This window comes from Schistosoma haematobium, chromosome 2 (assembly GCF_000699445.3).
Source record: "Schistosoma haematobium chromosome 2, whole genome shotgun sequence".
Classification (NCBI taxonomy): domain Eukaryota; kingdom Metazoa; phylum Platyhelminthes; class Trematoda; order Strigeidida; family Schistosomatidae; genus Schistosoma; species Schistosoma haematobium.
Genome location: NC_067197.1, coordinates 16,175,176 through 16,196,048, shown reverse-complemented (window position 1 = coordinate 16,196,048; position 20,873 = coordinate 16,175,176). Strand labels below are relative to the sequence as shown.

Sequence of the window (20,873 nt, the reverse complement as noted above, 5' to 3'; positions counted from 1 at the left end):
GAAAAAGCAGTAAAGAATAAAGCCTAAAAGAATATTTGTACTCATAATTATAATGGTTTTGGCTATCTACACTTTGTCAGTCTTTTGATGGAGACTGATGGTATCCACTGAAAAACAGTACCTTTCTGACAGTTATTAGAATAAGCTATGCTGTTTACAAACTTACTAGCATACATCCATTCATATTTGTACACTGAAACAGGTTCTCTTAATTGAAATATTCATAACTTTTCTGTTTATCAAATACTTTAGAGTTTGGGTTTTAAAATATTTATCATGACGCCTTATATGGGGAACCATTATACACCAAATTTTTGCAAAGAATCTTATTTGCGAGTATTTATTTTAACTACTAAACAGTATATTAGCAAATGCATTATAACTGTTAACGAGGGCATAATACTGCGAATAACAACCGCACGTGTTTGCCAAAAAGTTTGACTAGGTAACAAATCCAAAAGCATCAAACAGGTATGTCCTTCGACTTTACATTTCATGCATCAAAAACGTAGTAACTGAACGGGTTGATCAAACTGTTCAATATTCTCAATATGAGACATTGGATTTTGTTAGTGGTTTTATCTGTCAACTCTTTTTTCTTTCTAGAAAACTGGCTCAGTCACCAACCCAATGTCCCATCCATCAAGGACATCGACGGTCCAATATACCAGTTCCAAACAATGATATTTATTCTGTTCATGATTGTCCAAAACATCCTATACTCAGCAAACAAGATGGAGGTATGTATATTCGTCTATAAACAAAAAGTCAGTTACCAATACATTATTAATCATGAGAAGTAGCCATTGACTATTTGAACTTATGCAAACTGCTACAACGTTTACTAGAATTACCTACCATAAAATTTAATGCTAAACTTTGTGGAAACCAACAAATTAGGGAATTTTAAATCCATATATTCTCCCTTATGTTTCCCAGCTACGTTGGATTTCTTTTGAAATTAAACCAATATTTTAACAGTGTTTAGATAAGTATTTTATGATAGGATGAAGCTGACAAGTTCGACCGACAATCCGGCAAATTAGGAATTTTTGAAACTTTTATTAACAATAGAAGACTGAGATAACATCCTACCTGAACATTTAGTCTTTTTCCAAGCAATATCCATTATACTGTACAGCTTAAAAGGCCAACACCAATTAGATATCGTTTACCCTGAATGGTTTCTTAGGAAATAATTTCTGATTACTATTAAAAAAGGCTGAATATTTTTTAAAATTGTAAAGTTCATATTTTCGAATATAATAGTCAACTTAGGCATACACAATGAGCTAAAACCTCTTACTATAACCTAGAAATGTACAATATTGTGTTTAGCATAGGAGTCAAAAATTAAACAATATACAATTAAAAATCGTATTTATACTTTTCTATATAAAGAATTATAAACTATATTTAGTATAATTCACTTGATATTGTTTTACTTGAATCTTCCCATTGATGTTTTAGGACTGAAATTGATCAGTCTCTTATTGGCATATGTGCATACTGTGCGTATGCCAATAAGAGACTGATCAATTTCAGTCCTAAAACATCAATGGGAAGATTCAAGTAAAACAATATCAAGTGAATTAAACTTCAACCCATTGCACAAGCAAGTGGCTATCAGGACTCAGTAGCTAAGTGGATAACGCGATGGCGTTTGAAGCGAACGGTACTGAGTTCGAGTCCCAGAGTGAACATCAACTCTGAGATGCAGGTACATCCAGCTGACGAGTCCCAAACGGGACGAAACGCGCGTCCTGGATTCCACTGCTAGCCACTATCCATCTTTGCTTATATTTAGTATAACCTATATTCTTCTACCCTACTAAGGCTAGTACCAAATGTGAATAGTTATCTGTACCATAATGTAGTTTTGGAAGAGAGAGGTAAACTAATGCCGAGGCTCAATAAAGATGGTATATCTCAATTCATTGACAGCCAGTTCATCAACAGCCAAATTTTGTTGAATAAAATGATACTGCATTTAAATCTCTGTTATTTATGAAACACAACTGTTGAAAGTGATTATTTATATGTGAAAAAGTTAATTAAGCGACTCCTAGCACCAAAACACCTGAAGGAACCTTCTTCATAAGATGAACATATTAAGTAAATAAGATTTTATGTTTAAAGATATAGTATAGATAAAATGAAATTAGGATGGTCGAATAAATACCAGGTGCTTGTAAAAACAAATAATGTCGAACGAATTGGTATAGGCAAATGTTGAACTTTCATGCTTATCCATTGCAAGATATTCATATGAAATGTTATATGATTTATCTAAAATTGCTGATCTGAATAATGGAATAAATAAGTTGGCAGTTTAATGATTATACTCATGGAATGGCCTCCGAAATCCCTGCAGAATAGACTTCAAAAGACAATCACTGACCAGTTCAGCTTTTGAATAAATAATGAAGACGTAAGGCCAGTATTAAGGTACAAAATATTCAGTCAAAAGATATTAATTGAGAGTTACGTGTCATTTGACAAATAAATTGCCAAAAATGAAAATAAACCTCACAAAGCAATCAATAACTGGTCAGTCAATCGTTGTGACACCTAAAAGTTTGGATGAAATCCTTAGTACTAAACTCACTGTTCAACTCAGTCATATTTATAATTAATTTAAATTTTAATAGAATTAGCAACTTCATTTTTTCTTACATTGTCGCCTGTTTGTACGAAATATAGAACTCAGATAAACAACACAACCTTGGTGAACATGAAATATTTTAGCAGACTGAAATTATCCACTCAATACAGTTCATGATTCCCATATGTTTCATTACAAAACCATAGTTTTTCAGTCATATAAAGGACTGTGGCTTTATCATTTTTTGTTTTACGCTTTTTCTTCCAGAACCAACCAGAATGAAAAGAGTTCGTATCTGTTCTGCTGCACATTCATCTAGATTACCAAGATTGAATATCCCTGGTCAGACAGTTAATGTACCAATAAGTAAGTAGAAGTTGCTTTAAACAGTCTTTTGAAAGGTATCGACTATTTCTTTTAGCATTGAGATCCTATGATCTCGTACATGGTTAGATCCACTAATTTCAGTGTTTTAAACATTTATTTTTAAATATTATGTTGTGAAGACGATTATCAAAAGTATATGCCCTGGTTAGAAATTAATCTCATTTCTTTATGTGAGGATTAAGTAGATCAAAAGAAAAAATCTTCAATCAAAAGTTTCTTGATATTTATATCGATGTTATCAAGGTAGTTTCACTGATATGTCTTTGAATACACAGCTCGAATTTTCCCGTGGTTTAGACTTCAACAGACCTTCCCATTTGCCCTAGATCACTTCTATACAAAAGGTTACAAAATCTGATCTTAAATCACTGAGATGACCCGTTACCATTAGATTTAGAAAGAGAAGGATGTGACCTGCACCTGATCTAATTAGACAGTTTGGAATTCATCGTTTTTTGAACCACTCAGACGCATGTTAAACCACCATTATTTGATCATTGTGTCTTTACTCTTCTCTATGTGCAATGTTGATACTGCTAGTGTTATGAATGTTTGTTACGAAATGAGACCAATATAATTCGATGCAAACAAAGATGAGGGACTGTATTCGGAGACTTCTTTTTGCACTAAACACTGAGCAGAATGATATCAAAATATACAATGTGGTATGTTATCTTAAAAGTTCGATCAATAAGTAAATCGAATTGATAGTACTTAACAGTAATTAGTCAATAATTTAATGTTAGAATGTAATTAAAAAGGATAACAGATTGCCTATCTCAACTAACAGATGTAAACAAATGTGAATCAATAACCACAACTGGTTGTAAATCGATCGATTACGTGTTATTTGGCTACTTATTGAAGTATGAATTTCGTTACTTTCAATAATGGTTATCTTGGCTTCATAACAAGTTCTACTGACAGCTTACTTAAGACTTTGTTCTAATGTAAAAGCCATTAGATCTACCTCTAAATATTATGATGTGATATCTTTCTAGTGTCTTTTATTTGGTTTATGGATTACAATAAATGTTCATAAATCAGTCTCCGACTGATTAGCTTTAATCCAATCCATAAATCAATTGTGCAAACATGGCCAACCCAGTTCAGTGTATGCACAATCAAATATCGTTTGCATTGAATAGTATGTGTAGTGGTTTTCCATACGAGCTAACTATAAATTCAGGGTTTGATCAAACGCTTCTCTTTTTTAACAGATAAGTACACTATCCTTATTTATTTTAACACATAAATATTGGTACAAGGAGGCACCATATACATATGCGCCACACAAATCTCATTCGATATGTGTGAGGGCTGTGATACTGCTCGGGTGCCCAAACCAAAGCAGGTGGTTTTCTTAGGAGGTCACACCCCGAACCTTTGACCAAAAGGTCTCATCCACAAGGCAGTGGAGCAATATCATGCAGTTCTATGGTAGTCAGTGATCAATAATTGGTTCATACACCATTTGTTCCCCTAGAATACTGGAGCCCATGTGCACCATTGGTTTTGAATCGGGGTTTTCCAACTCCCCTAGGTAAACTCTCCGTGTCCACCAACCCGGTTGAAGCGCAGGACATTCGCTTTTCGTCCTCTCAATTTCGTAAACAACACCCGTGGTGCTAGAAGGCAGAGAGTAGGACTTCCGTGGCAGTGGTTGTATGCAAGTGGTCATGTGAGAGCATTCCGAGAGGGAGAACGGACTCTCGCCACTCTCGGCCGTACCAGTGCATTTGGGAGCACACTATCCTAGTTTTCATATAAAAGACTAAGGGAATTTTGCTGACCAGTAAGTTATCCGGGTCTTCGGGTTTGGAACATCTAGTTATGAAGAATAGAAATTCCAAAAGACCCAGCATCAAAAATATTATTTCAAACTCATTAGCAGAGATGTCGGTTTTCAAGACAAGGATAAAAACAGTAAATCAAAAAAGTCCACTTAACTGGTTAGCAGAATCATCGAGACCGTGAATTATGCTTTCATAGCGTGAGTTAGCCAAACCACAAGATTTACTCAACTGAAATAGTCATTGAATGGTAACTACATAAACACTTGAGAGCCTGATCCATAACTCCAAGCCACAATCTTAAGAGAACTCAACTCTTTATCCCACCATTACTCTTCTGTTTTAATATATCGTTTTCTATATATTTTGTTATGACGCTATCCAAATTTGTCTCTAAATAGTATACAGGTTTTCAAATTGACTTTGCCATCTGCCGAATTACTGAGAACCAGACTAGACTAGACACCCAATTTTTTTTGAATTCCCAGCATTATAACTCCAAAATCCCACACATAAACTGGGTCAAGAGCTTCGGTTCTCAGATGAAAAATACATTGAGATATACGGAAAGTTTGAGTTGAAGATTTCTCTCGTTTCTGTTTCACATTATCCTCACAAACTATCTTACTGAATGTTTATATCTGTTTAGTCCTACAGCGTCATAAGATTGCGAAACATAGCCTAATAATTAGCCCACACTTTTTATCGAACCTATTTGGCAATGACAATCAACGTCTTATATTTGTACATACTGTCTACTAACCAAGATGTTTTCAACGTGATTACCATATGTTCTTTTTTTAGAGCGATCTAAGAAGCCAGAGACTCAAACAAATTATATTTTAAGAAGTGCAGCTTACGCAAAACAAAACGTGAACAGACAAACAATACATCAGACGACAAAACCATCAAAATAATTTGTTTCTGTTGTACTTTTCACATGATAATAAAACACATCACAGATGAATTCTCCATTTTTTTTAACCGTTAGAAGACAATTGACTAATCATTTTAATAGGTTTACCACAGGATAATATAAAGTGATTTATGCTTGAAATAGTAAACTGGATCTACAGGACAGTTATCAAATTGGTACATTATGACAGCAACGTAACAATCAGGTACATGCTTGAATATGATGCTTTAGGCTTCAGTTGCAAAGTCTTAATATGGATGTAGACTGAACAAGTTCGAATCACATAGTTCGATTATTAAGTAGGCAAATTGATGCTATTTTTAAGACTAAGATTATGTACTTACTAAATTAATTGTCTTAAGAAAAAACTGATGCCTAAACAAGCAAATATTAATAAACCGAACAACTAACTTGACCCCTGGCACAATGAAACAAGAGCACGGAAACAACTTCATTTCATGAAAGGAGTTGTAAGGCGAAGTCAGTGACTAACTTATGAATTTACCTTTAGAGTATCATGATTTATTTTTAGCGATAGTGAGACTATTATTTGTCACAATGAGATCAAGCAAGACAGTAAGAATACAAACCTTATTGGGTTCAGCAATTTCTGAGAAATCTCTCTTAAAGCTAAATAAATGTGATGTAATCCATCAGGTATAACTAGGGTGAAGCGACGTTGTTTGAAAACTCAATTATTAATAAACGGTAGGTAGATATTTACCGCCTATATATATATATATATATATATATATATATATATATATATATATATATATATATATATATATATATATATATATAATATGAAAGCGAAATTCCTCCTTTTTACGCATCATCATACTCTAGATTCAGAATGTCATAAATAAGAACACTTCATACAAACAAACTTAATGTCCACATGAAAGTTACCCTGCTTTTAAAAATATAATGCTGAAGAAACACTCAATAGACATGTGGTTTTCGTATAGCTTAAATACTCTTAACGTAAAACATGCTAAGCCCAACCCCGTCTTGCGTGCTTCCATAATACAGCCATATCACTAATGACCTAAAACAATGAGTCACAGGTCTGAACCCTACTTCTTTTCAAACCACATTTTATATTTAGGTTTTTACGGGCGTAAATGCTACTCCTTCGGCTATCCTGTAATACTACTTTTTTACGTTCTTTGCACTGTACTGATATACTATGGCTGGTGCTACGTTATTTTTAACTGATTGGGAAAAACTGACAGGATAGGTTGGTACTTACATTGAAAGGGTGAGTGGAAATCTAATAAGTGACGATAGTGTACAGAATCTGTGGCTTTGAACAAATTCACTTAATATTCATTTCATATTGATTACCCTGCATTTTCTCTCATAGAGACCAAATGGATGATTTGTTGACAAACTCTAATCCCTCTAACTTTGGATTAACTGGCAAACATCCGAATCATTTTATGAATGCGAAAAAGTATAGGGTTCCAATAGTTGAAGATTTTACATGACATGTCTCTTTTCGAACCATACCCTCCGTGTTTATTCTTCTCGATACAGTTGGTGTTTTTACTGTTTATCTTTTTTGCTATTTATGTTAGTAAGTTTTCAGTATGCTGATGGCCTCTTGGACCGAGGCACAATTGTACTACGTCCTATGTTCATGATCACTGACAGAAGGCCACACTGAATTTCACGATTAAAGATGCACTAAAAAAGATCACATACAGATCTTATCATCCTTCGAACAGACTAATTCAAAGAACACATCAAGTATTGTTATTTATTCCATAGCTATTTTTGTGCAAGGGCTTTACCACCACTAACATCTGCATCCAAATAAAAACTTATAGTTAGGTCGACAGCCTTATATCAAAAAATCTAGCAAGGTATTTAACTGTACAATAAAATCATTACACCAAGTACGTTTACTCAGAGAATTACTAGACAGAAAGTAATTGGTCCACTTGTCGTTAGTGTCAAATGAATCATCAAAAACTTGTTTAAAGTGGAATAATCTGATTGCATCGCACTCATCAGCCAACATATTTTTAAAGGAATTTATTACATTCAGGATGTTTTGAATTGAGACAACTTTAGGAAGGCGACTGTTTAGGACGTAATGGTTTATAACGGCTTCGGCAAATGAATTTAGAGCAGAAAATAGATGATCCGTTGAATGATTAAATTTGTCTCTGGCATCGAATGATTTTTCTTGGTATTTGCCAACAGCTAATTTCATGGAAATACTTAAGCGTGTTTCAATGAGTTCGTTTAGAATCGGAAACGAAAAACACGGTTGGACATCAACTAGCAGACTATTTTCTTTACGACTTTCATATAAGTGTTTGCAAGACTTCGTGAATGAAATAAATGCGGAATCCCATTCTTGAACAGCGTTGGATATAATTTGCATGTGATCAGCATATCCGCAGGAGTTATCTGAAGTACATAAAATCAATGTAAAGAACATGAAAAGCTCGAGAGACTATAATGGTATAAAAGTAGGCGATTGAGTCAAATAGTATAATATAAGAACTAAAAACCAATGTTATTTCCTTATTTGATCCTAAATTTTTGGATAAGTGGTTTCAGTAGTTGAAAATTACTAAGTGTAAATATTATTTAACCAAATGAGAGGTATGTAGTTTCTTGAGGTACTCAATATGAGGGAAGAATACGAAGAATTACTGATATTTACACATCATAGGGAAGCATAGGTCGCTTAAGAAATCGGCATTCTAGACTGAAAGGGAAGATAAGACCAAAAAAGAACACATGGACAGGAAAATTGAATGTTATAAATTGAGACTTTAAGCAAACCGAAATATTCAGTTACCATGGTTTGTAAGTGCTTGTATATATTGGTGTAAAATATGGCTTACTGTCCTAGGTACAATTTAATTTTGAGGGTTTACTCATCAGTTATTTTTTACAGTTAAATGGTAGCACTGGCATTAGAAGAAATTATTTTAAAAAAGCCAGGCTCTTCGGTGAGCTATGAATTTCGTAAAGAATATTTAACTTGTTCGAGTTACTTGACAGACATTTTATGTTTAACAAGTAGTTGTTTGCCAAAATACGATTATTCGAAACACATTTTTTGAGTAATTGTTACTTATCCCTAACCTAAAACTTAAGAACACCTCAAAAGCGTTTAAAAACCCCTAAAAACGTTTTCACATGCACAGATTTGTTCAGTGATTGAATTACAAACCATTGGAGCTCTCCAATATGCTACATTACGTTGGTTCTGTTTAATGATATATTGCAGTCTAAATTGGATTTCAATACTTCTACAAGAACCAAGGATCCATTGTTCAAGCCGATAAACACGGGACGGGATCAAGTATCGAAATTAACGGTAAATCAAACGAATTGTACAAAAATGATGTTACTTTTTGTCAGTATTCGTCAAATCCAAATACCTTAATATAATTTCTGCACTGCATGGTACTTTATATACTGTAATTAATATCCTGTTGACTTTCGGATCATATTCTTGACAAAAAAATTTAATACGATTCTCTTAAATAGAGAGTTATCAGCTAGATAGAATAGATACAAACCTTGAGGCATACGACTTGAAACATTCAGCCTTTGGTAGGTTTGTATCTAGCCTGAAGGTACCTTGTAAGCTGCGTGGGTGGGGAGCAGAGAATCTGGAAAATAAAATAACAACAGAAGTGAGTCGACAGCTCAGGAGGTATATAGCATGCACTTACACTTAACATTGAAAGCAATCGCTAACCATTAGAATTAATAAGCTGATAGTTGAAACTAGAGGTTGATAGCTGGAGGCTTCGAATGAGTTACAGAACTGCAGCGGTTTGCGTACAATCAGATGGTAGTATAGGTGCTAGGGGAGGATGCTAAATAGAACACAAAGTGCACTTACATCCAGTAAGAAAAGCAATAGACAGCAATCAGCAACTAAACAAGCTTTAAATTAAGACAATCTGGAAATCGAATTGGAACCAGATAATTTAATCTGCAACTTTAACATCAAACTGCAATCCAACCTTTGAAGACATTCAATGAACAAACCATCGTTTAGTGTTTATTGAGTTCCATTTTCTCAATTTGGCATTAAATAATATATTATAGTAAGTGAATAAATGAGTGTTTAGTGTTTACGGAGATGTTTTTAGTGCTTTTGAAAAAAAAAACAAGCATTTACCACTTACTAGGTTCTTTCAGGCTTTGTTACTAGACATAATTTATTACTTGCAACTCTTGTCACAACTTAGGAGCGGCCAAACCAAAAAGTAGCATCAGTCCTTAAAGGTCGCTAACTTCTGGCCTGAGCCATGTTGATAGATACAGACTTGGTTGGGGTCCGCGCGACCATAGTAACCAGACGTTAGAGACTGCATGACATGGATCAGAACCGATCACAATATCGTAGGTGTACACACTCTTTGTCTTCCCCTAAACCCGATCCCACTTGATGGAGAAACTCTCGAAGAATTAGAAACTTTTATGTACCTAGACATTACCATCGATGAACAAGAAGTTGATGCAGATGTAACGGCAAGAGTTGGCAGAGCAAAGGCCATTTTTCTACGGTTAAGATGAAACTCAAAACAACTGTTAACCAATATCAGTCACGGACCCGTAAACACACCATTCTAACAATAGCAAGTAATTCTTATATATTTTGTATAACTTCTTTGTGTTCTATTAACTCATCTTTGTATACGTTTAGGAGCATTAAATAAGTCAAGATATTCTCATATTTGTACTGGTCCGCCGCATATCGAATTGCAATACAGCTCAATAACAGGGATGTTGTTACGTATGTGGTAGGTCATTGGGTAATGAATTTTCGACTAGGACCTCTTTAGATAACTTATCTAAGCTTTTCTAGCAGGTTCAAGGGGCTGTCGTCTCATTCCAAAATATCATCGTAAATGGACAGACTGCATCTGCTGATCGTTTATGGAGATCACTATAACTTCCAACATCGAGGTTTTTTCTGACCAAGAAATGCCTTAAATGACAATAAATGACATTACGGATCTCTATAGAACTCTTAATCGTTTTCCCAACGTTAATCATGAAGGCAGATGCTCCGAAAATCCTCAAACAAACTCGTAACGAGAAAGGTCCTCATCGAGACCACGAGGAACAGATAATCCTGAGTGCATGTGCACCAAAATACCTATGGTAAATCCTCTAAACATTCTGAGAATTTCTGCAGTTTTGTCAACCCCAAACCTTCCGGGAAACATTTTAACCGCCACACGATAACAGCGGCTGTGACTGATGAATTTAGTCGTTTGCTATACATCACTGATGGGCTTTGTCATGAATAAACATTCAACCTATACTTTCAACACACACTCGATAAGTACCCTGAGCATTACAAAACACAACTGAAACTACCGTGTGTGATCATAAATGTTACATACCACTTCACGACTACAGGACCACCTGGATTTTCGAAAGCGCACGGACTAACTCCCAAAGTGCTAAGATTTGCAATAAACAAATTCGAGCATTTGGTAGACTTGTTAAGTACCTTATCATCAAACAGTCCATAGGCATCACCCTTGGATATAGTCCCTTGAAAAGACAAGTGATTAGCATCCAACTGGTGATTATCGGTGAATCAGAATGAGAACGACACTTATTCACAATTCCCTACCACTTATTCACGACCTCATAGCTAGCTTAAAACGTACGTCTGTCTTTTTGAAAATCGACTTGGTTTACGTCTCATCATATGGCTTATATTTAAGCACTTTACTAGTCGAACAGTCCATACTAGAATCGTAAATGTCGCTATGTTTTCTGGGTTTTTCTGTTGATTCCTTATCTTATTCGAAATTTTCTTATCTGTAGACTCATCTAAATCTTCAGAGTAACATATCGTCTGTGTATTCACATCACGCTGATGATAGACGTGTTTGATACTCTTCACAGTATTAGAGGTTGTCTCTAGTTGGTTATTTGCTATAACTCGATCATGTGATCCCAACTCTCCGTCTTCTTACACGACGCTGGCAAGGGTGTTGTCTCTGAGTGGCTCTTACGTTTTACATGGAATGAACGAACTAATATTTTCACTTGAATTTATTAACTGTTTAGCATCGTTACAACAGCTAAATTTAAACAAAAGGGAGCATGTTGACTCATCCAACTTTTTTCTATAGCGAACGAATTGGCAGCTGAAGTTCAGCACAGCACTTTCGAGGACTAATATTCCTTAGCTTGGTGGGGTGTGCGGTCAGTGCCATTGTAGGCGACCACATTGTAGGAAGACACTAGTCTTTTCGTTGCTTCGTCAGCCACGAACCGAATGATTCATTCGGTTTTAGTGAAATGTTTGGGGTTTTTATTATTATTTAAAGCCCGTATGTGCGTGGAGGATGCTAACTGATTAAGATTATTGTTAATTTCAGCAGGTGAGTTTCCTATCTGCCTTGTATCGCCACTATAGAAATCAGTATTTTGGTGTCAGAATATTAAACGCCGCAGTTTGTGAGATTTCTATTTTGTGAAATTTCGGGGAAATCCTCAAAGTCAAATGACCTTCACCCAGGTTAAAGGGAAATTTTGGGGTTTTGGTATCATTTCCACAAAAGTTTCTATAGCGGCTTCCCCGAAATTGGTCTTACTGTTGACCAAACGCACAAAAAGATGGACGGAATGCCACTCGAAAAATCGAGTAGTGATATCTGTAGATAAGAGGCACAGAGTTCAGAAGATGAATGTTTGACTTTGCCAAGTACTGATTCGTCAGATATAGGGACTACAGATTTCGACCTTTTGGTTGGTTCAGAAATCAGCGATATTTCCTATTTACTGGGGTTGTCAGCCATAATTAAAAGCTGGGCGAGTATAGAGTTTGTCTAAATAAACCGAATAAATGAGTACATAGTCGTCGTTAAGTATTAACTGGCTTAGTACTAAAATCAGTAACTGTGGTAAGCAGAGAGGCTTTAGAGACCGGAGGTTTAGATATTAAGTGATGTGTCTGATGTAAATTAAGTATTTGTATTTTAATTAGCCTGACCAGGAGATGAAAACTGACAAAGGTTAAATGATATGGTCTTTTATAGAATATTTACAAAGGTCAGTTCACGATAGATATGTATTAACTTCATGACAAAAGTTTCAGAAGGAAACTTAATCTGCTATACAATATAGTGTCATAACCTTAGTACAACACCCTCTAAAAATTGACTAGCCTTAAACATATCTGTATCACATAAGGTGTTCCCACTTACAGTGTTCGCGCCAGGTTATTAAGCACTTGAAGGTCAAACAGTCCAAATGGTTCAATTCTATCGACCGTGAAACGAAGTAGAATGCTTTAAATTTGACTGATTTTCTCAATCTTTTCATGCAAATATCACAAACCCGCTTATGTTCATATTCATTTAGAATATTTTGAAAATTACTCAGTATACTTGAAGGAATTGTGGTGGACCAAACAATATATGAACTCAAATGCTCAAAGCCCTGTAGTTTTCCAGGCTCCAAAACGTCGACATGAAAAATGTAACAAGAAATTTTCCAGTCGGCACATGTTGATGTCAACCGTAGCTGGCAAACATTGCCGTCTGCTTTATATCACCGATGTGGTGACGTAAGTTTGCTATTTCATCTACACTGACGAAACAGTAGGAGCTCTTCCCGCAATTTTTAACGACCACCTGCATGAACCAGTTATCAACTCAAAGGTGACAAACGGGAAGTTCATTGCTACATGCGGTAAACTATATGTTTATTTCAACATGTCTTTTCGCAAACTCATTCATTGGTTTTTCGTTGTTACGAGTGTTTCTATGTCAACGATTGGTATGGATCTACTACAACATCATAATCTACTCACCATTACGTAAAAATGAAGGTTAGTAGACAGCAATACGGCAATTATGTGTTTTTGGAAATTTATTTTCTGGCTGTTGGACATCTCCAGTCACTAATAAACACAAAGTCGACCCATTCTATCAACGGATGCTGGATAGGTATCCCGAACTACCAAAATCGCTGCGCGTAACCTGCAATCTTACAAATCACATCACCACAACAGGACTACCCGCATTTTTGAAGAACCGCTGAATATCTCTCGAAAAGCTATGGTAGGCCATTAAGGAATTTCATCACATAATAAACGCAAGAATTATTCGGCCACTGAACAGCCCAAGCGTGTCTCTATTCTATATGGCCCCCAAATGGACAGCAATGATTGTTGACCAACTAGTGTATATTGGTCACTGAATACGAAAACCATTCCACATAGTTTCTGTTCACTCCCAATTAAAGATTTGATAGCTATCTTTAAAGGCACAGCTGTTTTTCCGAAAGTTGATCTAGTTGGACCATATAACCGTACTCCTATGGCTTCATACGTTACCTTTAGAACCGTTATCGTCACTTTCTTCGGACTCACGAATTTTTGCGCATGCCTTCCGCTCAAATATGTGCTACAAAAACTTTCCAGAGATTCGTCGACGACGTCTTTAGAGGTTTCAACGTCGTACGTGCATATGTAGATGGCTACCTGATCAAAAGTCCGGACTGGGAGCCTCAGCACAAGCACCGGAACCCTGTTTTCGGACGACCCAAAAAAATACGACATTGATCCGAGCATCCAGATTGCAACTGACGTCATGGACATTTTCCGGCGTGCTAATGAAGCTCAAGATATCCACTTACTGCAAAGCAAAGCGGTGACCATTCTGGATTATCCTAAACCAGCCACAGTTAAGGAACTAAGTGTGTTCGTCGGCCAGTTGAGTTCTTTTCAACGGTTCACGTCAATTCGCGCGTCTAACATGAGACCCTTAAAAGATCATATTCGTGGAAATGCGAAATTCATCGATTCGAACGAAAGCATATGGGAGCATTCTTCACTTTTAAAGGAATTATCACAAAAGCAACGATGCTCCCACGCACTTCATCAAAGCATCTATTAGTGACGCTGTAGACACATCTGACTAGGCAATAGGAATATTCTTACAACAATAGGTGAACAACACCTGGCAACTTTTCACATTTTCCTGAAGACGATTACAAAACACTGGATCGATGGTTGGAACTTTTGTCACGGAACTCCTAGCCATGTGTTGTGCTGTACGACACTTTCAACACTCTGTGAAAGGCCGAAAATACGCTCTGTTTCCCGATCATAAATCTATTAGGCTTTCTCTTGACTCTTCCAACAAGTACTCTCCTCGAGAGTCTCGACACCTGGACCACGTTTCGCTGTTGACTGGAGGTACAACAGATTTCTGAGGCACATAATGTGCTGACAGATGCCTTGTCCAGTGCAATCTCCTTGAACAGTTTCCAAGTTTTTGAACTTCTTAAACTCGTCCAGCTTCAAGAGTAAGACGCTGAACATCAGCAAGAATTATCTTCAATCACACTTAAACTACTGATCGAACAGGTGGAAATGGATCAGGAAACTTTGCCATGTGACAGATTTACGAGTGAGGATTGCCCAATCGTGTCGAAGTATTATCGACGTAGCGTCTTCAATACTTTTCTTAGGTAAGCATCCAGCTCATCTAAGGACGATATTATTGTCCTGGGAATAATAAATAAACGAGGGAATGGGCACACTCCTGAATAAAGTGCCAAATCCTAAAGCGATTGGACAGAGCATGCATTCCTTAGGCTCTTTCACAACTCTGCATGCTCGTTTCAACTATGTTCATCCCGATGTCTTAGGACCCTCACTAAATTCAGATAGATACTCCTCTCTATTAGCGTGTGTGACCCATGAGCAGTACCCATCAAAGGCATAACCGCCGAAACATTAGCTAGCGCCGTCGTCGAACAATTGTTAGAAAACTTCTGTTACCCTACGACCACCACTACAGGCTATTGGTGCTAGATCGAATCTGAACTTTTTCGTTGTTTCACTACACTCCTAGAGATCGCAAGATTCCGAAAAACCTCCTATCACCCACGAGCTAACAGTGCAGTGGACAGGCTCTATTGACAGTAGAAAGACTCACTTCCGGATGTCAACGTACCACAATGATCTGACGCTCTCTCCACTGATACTCTCAAGGAAGTGAAAACCGGCGTTTGATATACTGCAGCACAAGTCGTCTACGGAATGACACTCAGCTTTTTCAATGATTTTGGGTTTAAGCTCTTACATGGCTAGGCTTCAAAACACTATACGTTCATTTAAGCCTGTTTCCACTCGACTGCGCCCAACTTACGTCTTCACCAACTTAACTCGCTAAAAAAGCACTAACATGATTGAATTTACTGTACATTATTAGTTTTGGGGTTGAGCCTTCGTAACCCTAAGTTATGTATAGATTTTCAAAAGCGGTTTTTCTTCAGTTCGCTTTTGGTATGACCGTTGTTCTTGTCTGTAATGTACCTGTTCTGTCATTCGAATGGAGAATATTTAAGTGAACCTTAGTCCAGTAGTTTATTCAGAGCAAAATACGCCTGACCATGTTTCTCCTCAAAATATCTCGTATCTTCCTTAGGCGACTATTATAACTGTCAGCCAGTTTCGTCTGACAACTCGTCCTTCACATCCGTTCAACTCCCAACCTCGACTATCCTCAGTCGCTTCAAAAATTTAAAGTTTCTCATTTACGATGACTTTTTATTTCTACCCTTGCAAACCTCATTTGATACGTTCAAAAAGATTTATACTGACTATGGAACGCATACTGAGTCATGGAAGTTCGATGAATATTAAGAAGGTCATTTTCACGACACTTTCAGACAATACTTGTCTACCATTGCGCTATATATCTTGAGAATATCTTGTTGCACTAAACACGCAATATTGAATGAAGTAAATACCATCTATCCATCAAATTAGTTATCTATCTACACTGTACACTTTAGAGATTCATTTTCTGTCCTATTTTGTGTAATTTGTGGACATTATTGGTACTCACCATATCTTATAATGACTTTATCCTTTTAGGGTTTCCTGTGATCTCGGTAGTTTTCTTTATTGTGGCCTTCATTCTGATGTTATTTAGGTCGGACGATGTTACCGACGGGCTCACCACTTTGGTTGCGCGAAATCCGATTCCACTTAAATCTCATGATTATCGTTATTGAAATATATATTGCCAATTCCCGTACATAATCATCGACTTAAATGTTGCTAGTGAATAACGGAATTATATAACCCAAATACGGGAATAGCTTTTTGAATATATATATTTTCTACACTCATTGATCTGGACAGATAGTCAGAGAGACGGAGCGAGGGTGGCAAAGAAAAGGAAGAGAAGCAAAACGACGCGCGGTGGAAAAGTTATATTAGCCAACTTGCTTTTTTTATCAAGCGTTAATCAATATTTATAGTCGCACAAAAATAAGCTACAGACATGTGATGGGTAGGATGAGACGTACACACACATGCACTTATATAAATACATTCAGGGTTGATAGGTGAATAACTAATAAGTTCAACACGTGACTCAACAAGAAAGGGTAAATTGACCTGTTCAGAAGCTGGAATAAGTTATGTGGACTTAACATAGTAACTGACTATACAGTTCAAACATATGTTTAAAATAGCCCTTAATCTGACACAGGATCAAGCCCTAGTACATAGTGTTAACGAATCCCATTAATGAGATCCAGTGGCTAGTTATGTTTAATCAAGATAGGTATCTAATTGTGGTTTCGTTTTTGTGTAGTGAATGACAACCTTGAGGCTCTCTGGAGTACGATCACCATTTAAATTCCGCGATGTTAAGCGCTTTAAAGAATTCCAGGCCGAAGGATCAAGAGGTTTATGCCAATGTGATTGACGGGCTTAGTAAATTGTACTTTAAAAAACTTCTTCCACTCGAAACCTTGTACAAATTCCATGATTTCCACTCACCTCCACTTGAAAAAAGCGATTTCGAGTCGAAGCCAATGGTTTTGCTTATTGGTCAGTATTCTACTGGAAAAACAACTTTTATACGTTACCTAATTGGTGAGGATTTCCCTGGCATCCGAATAGGTCCCGAACCAACTACAGATAGTTTCATAGCTGTCATGAACGATTCAAGAAGCGGGATTATTCCTGGGAATGCTCTTGTAATGGATTATTCAAAGCAATTTCGACCTCTTTCTAAATTTGGAAATGGTTTTTTAAATCGTTTTCAGTGTGCACACATGCCAAATGGTGTTTTGGATGGAATAACGTTTATTGATACACCTGGTATTTTGAGTGGCGAGAAGCAACGTGTCGATCGTGGTTACGACTTCTCAGGTGTTATTGAGTGGTTCGCAGAGCGCGCAGATAGAATCATCTTGCTTTTTGACGCTCATAAACTGGATATATCGGACGAATTCCGGCGGGTCATCGAAGTTTTAAAGGTATGGTTTTCTGATATTTTGGTAAAGCTAGCTTTTTTTGTCGTTGCACTTATACTCATGTATTATTCTTCCCGAAATCTCCCCAGAATCTTGCAGAACCAAAGTGGTCAGCTAAATACTTAATTTCGAGATAAGTGCTTGTTGTTCATGCTAGGATTTGTGTCCCCATTTTTATTCTGAACGACCGCTTTCAATGTTAAGTGGTCACTTTTTTAAAAAGTTACGAAATTCGCGAATATGTCAGAAGAGTGTACTTTGTTACATCGGATCTTACTCTACCAATAGGAACCCTTCATGAGTTACTTGTATGTATGTCAAAGTTAGGCTGTTGATATTAGAATAAAACTACTGTTTTCAATCCCTCAGTGAACAGTAGCGATGTGTGAGCCTTATGTGAAAATGGTTGTTACGGTGAAATCTGATTAGATTTGTAACATTTTGGAGTAAAAAGACATGAACCCCTAGTATTGTTGTTTTTGACTTTATGTTAGATTACGAGCACTCTACTCATATGACTTATGTATATATGAAATTTGATCATACGTAATCTTGATGCTCAAATCCAACTTTGAATTTCAAAAACCTTTAATTAGACATTATGGCGTCCCAGCTCCATAGTATGGTTTCCGTCTTGCTTACATCTTGTTGCTTTTAGTCACTTAGTTTTTGAATGCTAATTATATTAACTTGTGTTTTGAGAAAAAAACTAAGTTGGATACACTCACTTATGTATTTTTACATTTGTTTCTGTTTAGTTGGTAATGAAAAGCTTCATCGGGGCTACAAATTATCCAAAGCTAGTAGTTTGCAAGACAAATAAATTTTAGTCCACTTAACGTAGATGTATTCATTCCTCTATCTTTTTTAAAAAATTTAATGGTTTCAGCTTTAAAAAATTCAAACTGTTTTCGGAAATGCATGACTCTAAACTATCGATGTGTTTTTTATTTATCAATAAACTTTTATCTCTTGATCAGACTAGCTACGATAATATAACGATTATTTTTTAGCTAAAGACACAATTGTGTTCTGAGGCATTACTGTGCCTATCGCAAATAATTTAAACCACTACGCAGGATAATTATAATCTATAGCTAGGTGACGTTTGTTCTTAAAGTTTGAACCCGGAACGGGTCACTAGTTCATTTGTCTTCAAGTTTTACTCCTCTCTATTTTCATCTCTTCTAATTATTGATTACTTTTGGTTTTTTTCAACATTCTAGTATATAGTCCCCCTTCCGAGATTCCATATTTACTATTATTCATATGAGATATTTTTGAAACATCAAGTCATGTATTTAAAAGACCTTAATATGTACTATGTCCTTACGCAAGCGACTTTTAACGACGACCAACATACAGAGCATGGTATTACAACAAAGTTAATTCATCCTTTGATCACTGGTTATATAACCATGTTGTTTACAAACCGGAAACCCGGTTAAAATTGATGTGATCTTGTTTGGCCATCAGCACTTATTATAGTCTGTGAATGTGGGAATTCCGTGTTGATTTGACAGGTCTGGTATTAAACAACCAAAAGCGGTTGATATGAGATATATAATTCAAGTTATCGATAGTCAGTTGAATTTTTGCTCTTTTGCAAATGTTTATGAACTCAGACTTAAATTTCTCCGCTTCATTTTTAAGTACCTACGAATTTTTTCACTACTATAATTGTATGCTTTGTCGGAGAGTTCTAATGGCACCGAATATAAATATATTTTGGTTTAGATAACTTTACGGAATCTGTATCAACTAATATTGCATAAAATTCTCCACATTCTATGATAATAGCTTTAAACATACGTTATTTTATTGAAAAAAAGGTGTTACATAGAACTGAACATAATGAAGTGCACCATGCAAGCTGAAATAGCGATGCAGCGAATAGATGAGAAAAAATCATATAGAATAAGACAACCAGAATAAGAGCCGTTCGATAAATTAGCTTAGGATGCTAATAGTTTGGGAATCTTTCATGTCTTGAACTTTTTTTAAAAAATTCTGACCATCTGTTCCCATTTTCAATAAAGTGTTTTAGTTTTTCAGGTATTCATTTTAATTCATTCATGACCCAATAAATACACATAAAAAAACTTGTCTCGTTTTCCTGTCACTCTTTTCTCCCCTTCATTTACATTCTCTAACCATCTATTCAACGGTTTCAGAGTGAATTCATCCAGTGATTTTAATTCTTTTTGTACATCATTATTGACAGAAAATTTCATTTTGATTGAAGCACATTACGTCTAATTTGTTTATTTCTGATGATTCATTTTCTTTTACTTTTTTAAAGAAATGTTTTGACATTTAATATGTCGAGGGTTGGTTAGTTCAAAATAAATCAACATAATAAATAAAAGGAATTGATTTTTGTGCCTATTTGGTTACTGTTATTACCGACATGTATTTTATACGAATTAATTATATATTTCCATATATGTTGGTTAGTTATTCGAAATTAGTGTGTTTTAAGCGTTCATTTCATACGATCCTATTATTTCTAATCTAAATTTATCTTAACTCTTTTTTGGTTCGATCGAAAGTCCTCTCATTCTGGATCGAGTTACTGCTGAGTCCTAATGGTTGACGGTGGATTTATGGTGGATTGGTGGTTCAGGCTCCTCAACTTTCAGTCACCGATTCGGGTTAAAAAGCTGCTCCACTACATGCACATGTTTCTCATTTTGTTGATTTACTCTTACTGTCACAATTGATTGATCACTGGGTGATCAATGTCATGCTTGTCTAGTCCCTATTAGTGCAGATCGAATGCTATCGATCATGTTGCAATGTGGCCACCAGTCTAGGTGACTCGACACTGCGGGCACTATGTATTGAGATTAGATGGTGGTTGGAGGTAGTCAAC

The 20,873-nt window shown here is 36.0% G+C and overlaps 3 protein-coding genes across 3 annotated transcripts in view; 2 read left to right on the top strand and 1 right to left on the bottom strand.

The window, feature by feature from the left end:
* The window catches only part of MS3_00010768 (uncharacterized protein), a gene marked incomplete at both ends in the record, with an annotated part of 29,015 nt that extends 23,313 nt beyond the window's left edge, over window positions 1–5,702 (top strand). Inside the window, 3 exons of the mRNA XM_051219164.1 lie at window positions 607–740; window positions 2,873–2,971; window positions 5,590–5,702. Coding sequence (XP_051067623.1) covers window positions 607–740; window positions 2,873–2,971; window positions 5,590–5,702 — 346 coding nt within the window. The remainder of the gene's footprint in view (window positions 1–606; window positions 741–2,872; window positions 2,972–5,589) is intronic.
* Window positions 5,703–6,491: 789 nt separating this feature from the next.
* Window positions 6,492–12,944, bottom strand: MS3_00006321 (uncharacterized protein). The gene is made up of 2 exons (XM_051214450.1): window positions 9,582–12,944; window positions 6,492–9,542 (listed from the first exon to the last, which is right to left on the bottom strand). Exon 2 carries the CDS (start codon window positions 8,154–8,156, stop codon window positions 7,551–7,553), a length of 606 nt encoding a protein of 201 aa, XP_051067622.1. The 5' UTR covers window positions 8,157–9,542; window positions 9,582–12,944; the 3' UTR covers window positions 6,492–7,550.
* Window positions 12,945–17,288: 4,344 nt separating this feature from the next.
* The window catches only part of PAST1 (Dynamin), a gene marked incomplete at its 3' end in the record, with an annotated part of 29,912 nt that continues 26,327 nt past the window's right edge, over window positions 17,289–20,873 (top strand). Inside the window, exon 1 of the mRNA XM_012937469.2 lies at window positions 17,289–18,001. Coding sequence (XP_012792923.1) covers window positions 17,384–18,001 — 618 coding nt within the window. The 5' untranslated portion in view covers window positions 17,289–17,383. The remainder of the gene's footprint in view (window positions 18,002–20,873) is intronic.